Source organism: Heloderma suspectum, chromosome 7 (assembly GCF_057233095.1).
Source record: "Heloderma suspectum isolate Gila_16-S chromosome 7, 16-S_ref, whole genome shotgun sequence".
NCBI lineage: Eukaryota > Metazoa > Chordata > Lepidosauria > Squamata > Helodermatidae > Heloderma > Heloderma suspectum.
The window spans coordinates 18,516,787-18,530,493 of NC_139464.1; the positions used below are offsets into that span (position 1 = coordinate 18,516,787).

At 44.6% G+C, this 13,707-nt stretch overlaps 1 protein-coding gene across 18 annotated transcripts in view; it reads right to left on the reverse strand.

Moving 5' to 3' along the window:
- Window positions 1-13,707, reverse strand: part of PLEKHA5 (pleckstrin homology domain containing A5) — a 267,495-nt gene that overhangs the window by 66,525 nt on the left and 187,263 nt on the right. For all 18 annotated transcript variants that reach the window (XM_084809202.1, XM_084809207.1, XM_084809201.1 and 15 more), the window contains 2 exons: window positions 12,105-12,205; window positions 10,257-10,372 (listed from right to left, as the gene is read on the reverse strand). In XM_084809202.1, the coding sequence (XP_084665328.1) occupies window positions 10,257-10,372; window positions 12,105-12,205 (217 nt within the window). The remainder of the gene's footprint in view (window positions 1-10,256; window positions 10,373-12,104; window positions 12,206-13,707) is intronic.

Below are 13,707 nucleotides of genomic sequence, written 5' to 3' on the forward strand. Positions count from 1 at the left end.
CTTTGATGGCTGGCGAGATGGCAGAGATATTTTTGTCTGCCACCCTGTCAGCTTTTGACTATTTTGCCCCAGCCAGTTCCTGAGTGCTTCCGGCATGTAACCCTAGACCTTGGCTCTCTGCAGAGCTTAAGTTAGAGAGGGCACAAGTTTGCCACCTGGAGAGGTGGCATAGGAAAGGAGAGGAATGTGTTGTTACAGAGTATATTGCAGCAGTAAAGAACTATCTTAGTCATGTGGAGGTGGAGAAGCAATCATTCTATCAGGCCACCATAGCTGCTCAGGCTCACGCCCCCCGCCAGCTCTTTAGAACGTTCAAGGGGCTATTGTGCACAGCCTCTTTTTCTGATCTTCCTGGTTCTCTGGGGCTTCAGCAGCGGAGCTGGGGGAGTTTTTTGTGAATAAGGTGGCAATGATAGCGGCCACCTTTCCAGCTTGCAATTCTCCTTCTTCTCTTCTTCCTGTCTCTTACTCTCCAGGTGGCTCTGAGTTCACTGAGGTTACTGAGGATTAAGTTTCCCGTATCATCCTGTCCTCCCCACGTACTACCTGTTCTTCTGACCCTTTTCCTTCATCTCTCTACACTATTCTTTGTCCTCTTCTGACTTTTTTGACTCGTCTAGTCAGCTGCACTCTTTCCACTGGTAGCTTCCCTGGTTCTCTTAAGCATGCTCTGCTTCATCCCTTGTTGAAGGGATGTTGTGGATCCCTTCTTTGGATCCTTCTGTTTGTGTGAGCTATAGTCCTGTTTCACTTCCATCTTTTCTACCTAAAATCCTGGAAAGAGTGGTCCTTTCCAGTTGGCACCTTATCTAGTTCTTCATGATTTTATTGCCCCTTTTCAGTCAGGCTTTCGGGTTAGTCACTCAACAGAGACAGTGTTATCTCATGTCTTGAATGATATTCTTGTGGCCAAGGCCCAGTGCCGTACATCTGTGCTGGTGCTGCTGGATCTTTCACAAGCATTTGGTACTTTGGACCATGGGATACTTTTGGCCTGATTGGCATCTTTGGGCATTGTGGGCATTGCTCTCTCCTGGTTTACTTCTTTTCTGTTAAATTGTTCTTTCTCAGTTTGTTTTTCTAGTATTGTTTCAGACCCCTTTTTGTTCACAGTTGGGGTGCCTCAAAGGCCCATTCTTGGACCTCTCCTTTTCTCTCTTTATGTCCTTCCCTTGGGTTCCCTTATTCCTGACTGTGTTTTTCAGCATCATATGTATGCCGATGATACCCAGGTTTATCAGTCTTTTGACCAGCTTGTGGAAAGAGAGTGGGCATCGGCGGGAGATTGTTTGCTACAGATTTCTTCGTGGATGTCTGCCCACCGCCTCAAGCTGAACATGGACAAAACTGAAATTTTGATCTTCTGCCCTGATTGTTCTTCCCCTTTTCCTTCCTTACCCCCCCCCCCCGCCCTTTGCCTTCAAGGTACTCAGCTTGTCCTGGTCCTCGTTGCCAGGGTCTTGGGGGTCCTAGTGGATAATCATCTCTCGCTGTGCTCCTTTACCGACAGCATAGCGAGGACTTGTAATTTCTACTTAATAGATATCTGCCGGATCCACAGGTTCCTGTCTCAGGCGACTGCAGACATTTTGGTTCAGGCCTTAGTTGTTTCATGTCTAGACTATTGTAATAGTCTTTTTGCAGGCCTCCCCTTTCCTCTCTCTGTCCTTTAATTCTGGTTCAGAACAATGCTGTCAGGACTGTTCTTGACCTTCCCCGTTTTGTTCATATATTACCTGTTATCGTAAGGCCTTGCACTGGCTTCCATTGAAGGCCAGGGCCCTTTACAAGATTTTGGTCCTGGCCTTTAAGGCCCTAAGGTTGTATTACCCAGCCTATTTATCCTCTCTTTTATCCTGGTATGTCCCAGGTCGGACCACTAGATCCATGGGCCAGGCTCTTCTGACCCGCTCTACTTCACGGATTGTGGTGTCTCATTGTGCATTCCAGGACCTTGTTCTGCAGCTGTGGAACTCCCTTCGCCAATCATTACGGTTAACTGAGAGTTTGGAGGTGTTTAAGAAAGGTTTGAAAACTTATCTTTTTGAGTAGGAGGGGGAGTGATTGGTTGTTTTTGAGGTAAAGTATGCTGATTTTATGTTTATCTGGATGATTAAGACTGTTGTTATAATACTGTAATTTTGAGTTAAGTTTTATTAGAATTATTGTAATTATGTATTTTAAACTGTCGAGTTATTTCTTCTACGTACAGCACTTTGGGAAAAAACCCCACTTGTCTAGACTGTTGTAGGCTGGCCAATGTTTTGGTCTGTTTTCCTAGTGATTTCCTCTTTCTTCAATCAAATTCAAAATCATAGAATCACAGAATAGTAGGGTTGGAAGGGGCCTACAAGGCCATCAAGTCCAACCCCCTGCTCAATGCAGGAATCCAAGTCAGAGCACCCCTGACAGATGGCTGTCCAGCCTCGTCTTGAATGCTTCCAGTGTGGGAGAGCCCATTACCACCCTAGGGAATTGGTTCCATTGTCGTATTGCTCTAACAGTCAGGAAGTTTTTCCTGATGTTCAGCCGGAATCTGGCTTCCTGTCACTTGAGACCATTCTTCCGTGTCCTGCACTCTGGGATGATCGAGAAGAGATCCTGGCCTTCCCCTCTGTGACAACCTTTCAAGTACTTGAAGAGTGCTATCATTATCTCCCCTCAGTCTTCTCTTCTCAAGGCTAAACATGCCCAGTTCTTTCAGTCTCTCTTCATAGGGCTTTGTTTCCAGTCCCCTGATCATCTTCATTGCCCTCCTCTGAACCCTCTCGTTTGTCTGCATCCTTCTTAAAACGTGGTGCCCAGAACTGGACACAGTACTCCAGATGAGGCCTAACCAGTGCTGAGTCGAGGGGAACTAGTACTTCCCGGGATTTGGAAGCTATGCTTCCATTAATGCAGCCCAAAATAGCATTTGCCTTTTTTGCAGCCACATCACACTGTTGGCTCATATTCAGCTTGTGATCAACAATTCCAAGATCCTTCTCGCTTGTAGTGTGGTTGAGCCACGTATCCCCCTTCTTGTAACTGTGGATTTGGTTTCTTTTCCTAGGTGCAGAACTTGGCATTTATCCCTATGAAATTTCATTCTGTTGTTTTCTGCCCAGTGCTCCAGTCTATCAAGATCAGTTTGAATTTTGTTTCTGTCTTCCAAAGTATTAGCTATCCCGCCCAATTTTGTGTCATCTGCAAATCTGATCAGCATTCCCTGCACCTCCTCCTCCAAGTCATTAATAAAAATGTTGAAGAGCACTGGGCCCAGGACTGAGCCCTGCAGTACCCCACTCGTTACCTCTCCCCAGTTTGAGAAGATCCCATTGAGAAGCACTCTTTGAGTCCGATTCTGTAGCCAACTGTGGATCCACCAGATCGTTGTTTCATCTAGCCCACTTTGAGCTTGTTTGCTCATCCAGATATCATGGGGCACTTTGTCGAAAGCTTTTCTGAAGTCGAGGTATATGATGTCTACAGCATTCCCACAGTCCACAAGGGAGGTGACCTGATCAAAAATGAGATCAGATTCATCTGGCAGGATTTGTTCTTGACAAATCCATGTTGGCTTCGAGTAATCACTGCATTGTTTTCAAGGTGCTTCCAGATGGGTTGCTTTATCATCTGCTCCAGAATTTTCCCAGGGATTGATGTCAGACTGGCTGGTCTGTAGTTCCCAGGTTCCTCCTTTTTACCCTTTTTGAAGATAGGGACAACATTAGCCCTCCTCCAGTCATCTGGCACCTCACCTGTCCTCCATGATTTCTCAAAGAGAATAGACAGTGGTTCTGAGAGTTCTTCTGCCAGTTCCTTTATTACTCTAGGGTGCAGTTCATCTGGCCCTGGAGATTTGAACTCATTCAAAATAATTAGGTGTTCCTTGACCATATGCCTATCGATCTCAAGCTGCAATCCTGCCCCTTCAGCCTGTACTTCGCCTTTGCCAGGGGGCTCATAGACCCTCTTTTGGGAGAAGACTGAGCCAAAGTAGGAATTGAGAACCTCTGCCTTTTCTAAGTCATCTGTTATCATTTTGACATCCTGATTATTAAATCAGGATGTCAAAATGATAACAGATAACATGATAACAAAATGATTATTATTAAATCAGGATGTCAAAATGATAACAGATGACAAAGAAAAGGCAGAGGTGCTCAATTCCTACTTTGGCTCAGTCTTCTCCCAAAAGAGGGTCTATGAGCTGAACCACCATTTCTTTCCTCTGTCTTTTACTATGCACATAGCTGAAGAAAGCCTTTTTGTTGCTTTTAGCATCCCTCGCTAACCTCAGCTCGTTCTCAGCTTTAGCCTTCCTGACGCCATCCCTGCAATTCTGTGCTACCTGCCTGTATTCGTCCTTTGTTGCTTGGCCTTCTTTCCACTTCCTATATGTGTGCTTTTTTGTTTTCAGGTCATCTCTAAGCTTTTTCTGAAGCCATATTGGCTTTTTCTGTTGTCTTCCACCTTTTTTTCTTGTTGGAATTGTTTCTAATTGTGCCTTGAGAATTTCCTTTTTTAAAAGCTCCCACCAAAATGCCTTGGCTAAAATTATTTCTACTATTTCTCTTCTGTTGTTATGCTCCTGCAATCCCTCAGCTTTAATCTTCTGCATTGCCATCCTGTTGCTTTTTTCAACTATCTTTAAGATTAAAGTCCTAAAATTGATCACATGCTACCTCTCCTCTTCTGACTCACGCCCCCTTATTTTCCATTGATTTTATTTAATTAGCTATTGCAGTGATTTTCTTATCTTTGACTAGTACCATAAATGTTGGGTAACTATAAAGAAAAAAAATTAGTACAGAGCTAAATTGGAATAGCAGTGAAATTTCACTAAAAAGTGCGCAATCATGCTATCTGGGGAGCGCTGGGAGTTGTAGTAGGACTTTTTTTTCTTTCTAAACATGCATAGGATTGCACTGTAAGACAATCTTATTGTTGGTGAAAGGCAACGTCTGATAGTCTATGCACATGCAATGCAAACAGAATGATTATACAACATGATCTATGAAACTTTCAGCTGCTAGTACTTAAGATTAAATTGTGGCGAACTATATGCAATAAATACATGGCATAATTGATGGATTTCTCAGCATAAAACTGAAAGTTGCTGTGATGAAGTAACATTTTACCTTTTCCTTCTTAAAAAGAAAAGAAATGCATTTTAAAATTTTATATAATGTGAGAAGAGTCGGTGTTTTATTTGGAATTACCTAAATTAGGGTCAGGATATAATCAGTAAAGTAACCACATGAGAGCTTGTTTCATTGCTTGAGTGACAAGTTTAAATGGACTTTTGCTTATTTAAACAGTTAGGATTAATTATTCTCAATAGACCCCTCAGGACATTATTAAACCTAGGTCTACTTATATAAAAAAACAACAACCAGCAGACATCATTATGTGAGAGTACTTACAATTAAGTCTCCAAGGCAAAAGAACTTCAGTAAAATGTGCATTATACATATTCATGACTACAGAATGGAAATCTAGAAAAGGTGTTACACACACACACACACACACACACACGCACACACACATAACACGGAGAGAAAAGGAGAAGAGGCCCAATGTCTCAAATGACTGGTTCAATATGAAAAGTTGTTTTTTAAGATCCTTTTTAAATATTAAACTTGTACCAGCAAATTTAGAATCATAGAATAGTAGGGTTGGAAGGGGCCTACAAGGCCATCGAGTCCAACCCCCTGCTCAATGCAGGAATCCAAGTCACAGCATCCCTGACAAATGGCTGTCCAGCCTCGTCTTGAAGGCCTCCAGTGTGGGAGAGCCCACCACCTCCCCAGGTAATTGGTTCCACTGTCGTATTGCTCTTCTGAATTTGCAGACATATTTTTATTTTTGAAATTAAAAAGTTAAGAACAAAAAGAAGTGAGACTTAGATTCCTCCCTCCCACCATTTCCCTGGTACCACCTTTAATTCTGACTCATTCAAGATGGATCCAAATTAGTGTAGTTAATGGAACGTAATGATTTCATTACTCCCGGTGTTCAGTATGATGCAGTTCTAACTTGGGAACAACCATCTACTTCAACTATAAAAAATGCAGTATTTCAATAAATGGGAGGAAGGAAGGAGTCTTGATGAGAGTCTCTCTTCTGGTGTTTTTGCTGTTGACACCTTCTAAGTCTTTGAGTTCAGAAGCAAAAATAAGTTTTAGTCTTTTCCTAAAGTATTAAGAACATTATCAATAAGCTGTAAGGCGCAGCAAATTAAGATCCTTCTTAACTTAAGAAGCCAGGAATCAAACCAGGGACATAACTCATTCAAGAAGCCATTAGAATCAGCTTATTACCTCTATAGGGAGAAGGAGCCTGTGGGAAGGAGGACCAGCCAGCTGTACCAGGTGGATCCTGAGCCTGCTTCTGCCCCCGCCAAACAGGTACTTAAGGTGGGGCTGCCAGAGGCTGCGCCTCGGCGTCGCGCCAAGTGCGACGCTAAGTGTCACACTTGGAGTCACACTTGGTATCGCATGGAACAGCACCTGAAGACCCACCCACCTGCCTCTCTAGAGACACCAGCAGCCACAGATACCAGCAGCAAATAGCAGCAGCAGGGGGCAGCAGCTTTAAAGACCAGGGAGAAAGGGGCAAACATGGATTTTATCTGCTCCTTCTTAGCTGCTGTTCTCTTTTATCTCTTTTATCTTTTATATTCTTTTACACTGTTGTACATTTTATATCCTAACATTTTAATATGTGCCTGGGAGGACAATGGAGCAACTCAGGGGGTCGGGGAGGTGCCACTATAACTGTGGTCACAGGCAGGGGGAGGTATGGTATTGGGGGATTAACAGGCCAGCTGAGGAGAAGAGGGGCTAGACACCTTACAGCTGTCCCCTCTTCTGGTTCTTCCCCCAACCTGATGGTTCCTGGCAGCCTTACCAGTCTGCCCTCGGGTCTGGTGCTGCTGCTGCTGAATGCCAGGTCGGCCCAAAATAAAATCTCCCTCATCCATGATTTGATTGTGGATGAGGGGGCTGACCTGGTATGTATTACTGAAACCTGGGTAGGGGAACTGGGAGGGGTCACTCTCTCCCAGCTGTGCCCTCCTGGGTACTCGGTGCAGCACCAACACCGACTTGAGGGTCGGGGAGGGGGGGTTGCCGTGGTCTATAAGAATTCAATCTCCCTCTCCAGGCTTCCTGCTCATTCGAGTGCAGATCTTGAGTGTTTGTACCTTGTGTTGGGTACCCAGGACAAATTAGGGATTCTGTTGGTGTACCGCCCACCCCACTGCCCATCAGACTCCCTGCCTGAGCTGACAGAGGTGGTCTCAGACTTGGTGTTGAGGACCCCTAGGATGATGGTCCTAGGGGATCTCAACTTCCATTCCGAGGCTGCTGTATCCGGGGCAGCTCAGGACTTCATGGCCATGATGACAACCATGGGGCTGTCCCAACATGTCATCAGCCCAACACATATAAAAGGACACATGCTTGATCTGGTTTTCTCGACTGGGCAGGAGGATGGTGATCTGAAAGTGGAGGAATTAACATCTGTCCCTTTGTCATGGTCAGATCACTTCCTGCTGAGGTTTAGACTCCTGCCAGCCTTCCCCCTCTGCAAGCGTGGGGGACCTATTAAAATGGTCCACCCCCGGAGATTAATGGATTCCAATGGATTCCAGAGGGCTCTGGGGGATTTTCCTGCTGGTATGGCTGGTAAGTCAAAGTCCAGGTTGCTCTGTGGAATGCAGAGATGACTTGGGTGGTTGACAGGATCGTGCCCAAGCGCCCTCTCCCTCTGAGCAGAGCCCAATCAGCTCCTTGGTATACACCTGAGCTGAGGGCAATGAAGCAAGAGGGGAGATGGCTAGAATGCAAGTGGGGGAGAACTCGTGCTGAGTCTGACTGAACACAGGTAAGAGCTCACTATCAAGCCTACTCTGTGGCGGTGAGGGTGGCAAAGAGACAGTTCTTTTCCACCAGCATTGCATCTTCTCAGTGTTGTCCAGTGGAGATTTTCCGAGTGGTTCGCGGCCTGTTACATTCTGGGCCAGGGAGAGAGACAGTGGAACCCTCAGTGGCACGCTGTGATAAGTTTGCAAGGCACTTTGAAGATAAAGTCGCTCAGATTCGTCATGAATTGGACACCACGATTAATGCAGTTCCATTGGTAGAGGCGTTCAGAGCACTGTCTGGTCCAGTTTTATTGGATGAGTTTCAGTTACTGAGGCCTGAGGATGCAGACAAGGTGCGTGGCCAAGTCCAATCAACTTGTGTGCTTGACCCTTGCTTCATGGCTTATTAAATCAAACAAGGAGGGGATGTCCGGCTGGGTCCAGGAGGTTGTAAATTCCTCCTTGAGAGAGGGAGTGGTGCCTGCCGCTTTAAAAGAGGCGGTAATTAGACCACTCCTGAAAAAGCCTAACCTGGACCCAGAGGATGTTAACAATTATAGGCCAGTGGCCAACATCCCCTTCCTGGGCAAGGTGCTTGAGCGGGTGGTTGTAGGACAGCTCCAGGCACTGTTGAATGAAACGGATTATCTAGATCCATTTCAGTCGGGCTTCAGGCCTGGTTTTGGAATGGAAACTGCCTTGGTCGCCCTGTGGGATGACCTCTGCTGGGAGAGGGACAGGGGGAGTGCGACCCTGTTGATTCTCCTGGACCTCTCAACGGCTTTCGATACCATCGACCATGGTATCCTTCTGGATAGGTTGTCTGGGTGGGGAGTTGGAGGCACTGCACTGCAGTGGTTCCGCTCCTACTTGGATGGCCAATTCCAGAAGGTGGTGCTGGGGGATTATTGCTCTGTGCCATGGCAATTGTGCCATCAGGTTCCACAGGGCTCTACTTTATCCCCCATGCTGTTTAACATCTACATGAAACCGCTGGGGGAGGTTATGCGGAGGTGTGGGCTGAGGTGCCATCAATATGCGGATGACACCCAGCTCTACCTCTCTTTCTCATCAAAACCAGGTGAGGCAGTGGCTGTTCTGAATCAGTGCCTGGACATGGTAATGGACTGGATGAGGGCCAATAAACTGAAACTCAATCCAGACAAGACGGAGGTACAGTTTAGTGGGTGGTTCGTCTGCCTGGCTAGGCGATATTCAACCTGTTCTGGAGGGGGTTGCATTCCCCCTAAAGGATCACGTTCGTAGTTTGGGGGTGCTCTTGGATCCAGAACTGTCACTTGAGGCATAGGTGAACTCAGTGGCACGGAGCACTTCTTATCAGCTTAGGCTGGTATACCAACTACGCCCTTATCTGGACAGAGATAGCCTAGCTACAGTTATCCATGCTCAGATAACTTCTTGTCTGCATTACTGCAATGTGTTATACGTGGGGCTGCCTTTGAAAATGGTCTGGAAACGTCAGCTGATCCAAAATAGGGCAGCAAGATTGTTAACAGGGACTGGCCAGCGAGCTCATATTACACCAGTACTTTTTCAGCTGCACTGGCTGCCAGTCCATTTCCGGGCCCGATTCAAAGTGCTGGTATTAACATTTAAAGCCCTTAATGGCTTGGGGCCAGGTTATCTGAAGGATTGCCTCCTCCCATATATGCCTGCCCAGACCTTAAGATCATCGTGAGCCCCTGCCAAAGGAAGTGAGGTGGGTGGCTACTAGGAGGAAGGCTTTTTCTGCTGTGGCACCCCGGCTCTGGAATGAGCTCCCTAGTGAGGTTCGCCTGGCACCTACATTGTATTCCTTTCGTCGCCAGGTGAAGACCTTTTTATTTTCCCAGGCATTTTAGCTTTCTAAACTTTTAGCTTTGCTGTTTTAAATCTGTATTTTAAACTCCTGAAATGCTGCTAGGTTTTATTGTGGTTGTATTGTTATATTGTGGTTTTAATGTTCTATATATTTTAAATGGTTTTATTGTGTGCTGTTTGGTTTTAATTTTTGTGAACCGCCCAGAGAGCTTCGGCTATGGTGCGGTATAGAAATGAAATAAAATAAATAAATAAATAAATAATCACCTCATTATTGACAAACTGGGATCAAACCCCAGCAGCACAAGCTGCAAACTGTGCATCTTTGTTCCCCAGCTCCAGTAAAAAGCTTCTGAACAAATGCCCTACACCAGTACAAGACCCTGGAAAACAACTGGATTTTGATAGAAAATATTTTTAGGCTCAACACTACTTTCTAAAAGTATGTGATGTTTGGCAAAGCTAAGAAGTATCTATCAGAGTTGCCATTACTCATATTTCAGGACATATCCATTCAAGATAATGAAACCAAGTCTGGTACCGTAAACGGATGGAATTCTATGGGATTGTCGACCTACATTACCTTTTCACAGGCTCTGTCTGTACAAGCGCTGCATCTATCATGGCTTTCATCCATAACTCCATTTCCTTCCCTGTATCTGTGCAGAAATAATAGGTCCTCATATTTGGATGAGCTGCCTGATTGGAAATGACATGGTCATTTTGGGGGGGAAGTTACAACAGTCTGTAAAAGAGATGGGGGGGGGGTGAATCAAAGAATGTTACTGGTTTCCTTAATCAGTAATTCATTAGTTTCAAGATTTATGCAGGCTACCTCTAGAAACTCATCACACAGTAACCAATACAATGTTATTCATCAACATGTTCATCTTTTGTGGTAATTATACTGGGAAAAAACATATCAGTATTAAATTTGTACACCTTGTTGTTTCTCAGTGCACCTGCTGCTCTTCTAAGTGATTTCTATGAATTACAGAATAAAATTCACTACAGGCTCTGGAATACACAGATTATAGAAATATATTAGCTCAGATATTTCAAGTCAGAACAAAACTGCAAGTTGTAAAATATGTACTCACCCATTAAAACTTGCAGTGTGGTTTAGCTTACTCATCGTCAAGAACAGCCAAAAGAAGTTCAAGTCCAAGAAACAAAATGTAAAGTTAGGAATGTTTAACAGAGGAAGATTAATTACATATACACTAAAGGAAATAATATTCTAAAATTGATTCTAGGATTAAAAGGCTAAATTTAAGACTGCTATTAATTACTGTGTTTTTATTCAAGTTAGCAAATAATTATTTCTTTGCAAGTGTAAAGAAAACAAATTAGTGCTTTTAAGTAACTCTACTTCATAAACAGAGACACAGAGGGTAATTACCTAACTATAAGTGGGGTGGTAGAGAAGGCCTGATAGGGGGAGACGATGAGTCTAAAAGCCTAATTCTCAACTGTAAGTTTCTGAACTATTCCAAAGAAAACCTAAAAACTCCCAGGGAGCAGAGGGAGGAAGATAGCAAAGTGTGGAATGTCAGGGCAGTGAAGCAACTGATGGAATCCTCTGGAGATACTCCAGCACTGCTGAGGATATATGGAGTTGCGTGCAGACACACATGCGTTTCCCCAGGGGATGGGGCAAGTTCTAGCACTGCAGTCTCAGGAGCATTGCAAAGAAATCCCACAACAGGTAAGAAGAGAGGACAAATAGACCTTACGCTACTTCTAGGCAGAGGTGCAAGGCTGGTGCCACACTTTTGGGTGCCCCCCAGCGTGGTGCCACTGAAGCCCCCCTCCCACTCCCTGATTTTGCTGCTACTGCCTGCTCTCCCTCTTCCCTCCCCCTTCCGCTTGCCCCCTCCACTCACCTGCACCACCACCACCGCCCATCTCCTCCTCCTGCTGTCTGTTGCCAAATGCCTGGTTCTGATGGGGTCCGTCCTCAGAGGCAGGCATTGTGGATACTGGAGAGGTGTACCTGGAGAGTTCCTGTGCCGCGGGTGACCTCCCAGAACACCTCTCCTCTGGCCAGTCTGGCTCTCCAGGGGATGGGTAGTGACAACTGTGAGTGGTGGGTCTTAGGGGTTGGCAGGGATGGGCCCTTTGCAGCCTATCAGCTCTCAGCAGCTGCCCAGCCTTGCTGACCTCTGATGCTGGGCTTGCAGAGGTGGATTACTATTTGAAGGTACAAACATGTGTGTATCTGATAGGCTCCATCTTGACACCCACAGTAGACTGAACTGCTTATTCAAACAACAACAAAAATTACAATTGGGCTGAAGAAGCAAGACTTTTAAAACAAACTTCTCTGGAGCAGTTTTTGCCTATGCTGCAAACTACAGTGCTTGTGTTTACAATTACAGCTTCTTGGTCAACTAAACACCACAGACCAGAGGATGAATAATATCCTCACCTTAAAAGCATATTTCCGGTTGATGTGATCTTCAGAAGAAAGCATGGATATCTGAAAGCTGGGAAGAAGTATGCTCCCCAATATTCCTTCTTCTTTTTCATCTGGGAATGATGTAAAGATGGTTGACTAAAGTAGTGAACTGTTGTTGATCTGCATTATATAACACTATAATATACATTTGTAGTTAAGCTTTCCCCAGGCCCTTAAAAATTCTTTGTAGGAAAAATCTGGGGCAAACTTCCACATCAATAATTTCACATTTTATTTTATAATGAACTTCCACATTTTATAACGGTAAGTTCGAAACAGATTTTAGAGAGTGCACGCAACCACGCCACTACAAAAGAAATCAAAACTAGCCACCGTGAGCGCCGTTTTGGGGTGGAATGGTGGGAGATAAATTTAATAAAGAACAATAGCGCAGCAGAGAACCCAGAGCCTTCCAAGCAGCACCAGCTGGCCTACTAGCTGCTGACACAGAATGTCTCCCCCATACCAATCTCCCAGGCCATTACGATCTTCACAGGCCTTGTTCTCTGTGCTGCGGTCTACGGATTTCTCTTTGGCAATGAAATGGAGATGGTCCTACCCTGTGGAATGATTCCCCTCTGAGGTACATCAGGCTTGAACGCTGTCATGTTTTAGGTATTTATTAAGAATGTATCTGTTGCTTTGGTTTTCCCCTAGCCATGAGCTATCTGTGTACCAGCATCTAGATATTAGTGTGTTCTTTTTTTTTTTTTTATTCTTCTGTAAGCCAGTTCAGGGGTTGTTTCAAATGAGAAATATAAATATTGTTAATAAATAATCAATAAATACTAATAAATAAGACAAGGAATTGCTGGAGGCCTACTTTGTGAAGGAAGGGTGAGGAAGGCCTAGCCCAAAGCTCTCCATCCCCCCTCAAATGTATGTCCTTTAAATATAAGTTCTGACTAGGGCTGAACATCCAGATAGTTTGTGCAAAGAAAAATAAGTGACTGGACTTACACAGCTTAAACACATTTAAACAATACCATGTATTCCAGAGGCAGACAAAATCTGAAGTAAAGTCTTGGGAATTAGCAAGAAACACCACTGCAAGCCTCTAGTCCCCTGCCATCCCTGAGTTGCCCGTTGCATCCATTGTCCCTCACCCAATGTCAGCTGAGACCATCTCAGAGCAACAGCCTTTGTGAGCTTTGACTGCCAATGGCTCTCTTCCTGCAAACCATGGGGGAGGTATCTCAGTAGAGTGTGATGGCATTATAAATCTTTTTCCCTGACCAAAAATATGTATTTTACTAAACAAATATTATGAAAGATTCAATTGTCCCCTAACTAGCTGAATTAAAACTGGATATTGGAGTTAATCACTGGAATGGAGAAGAGGATTTTAATCCTGCTTTAACTCTGCTTTAGGGAAGCATTAAGGTGGAGTGGTTAATGATGCCTCTTCAGTAGAGGAGCTCTGTAACAGATGAAAGCAAACACACAATTTGCAGTTCATGTGCCTGCCAAAGACCCCAGTGTAAGTGATGCAATCACTGACACACAATGAATGCCTAGCCCAAAACAAAACCTACCATGTACGACTGCAGAATGTTGAGTATTCAGGTAGTGT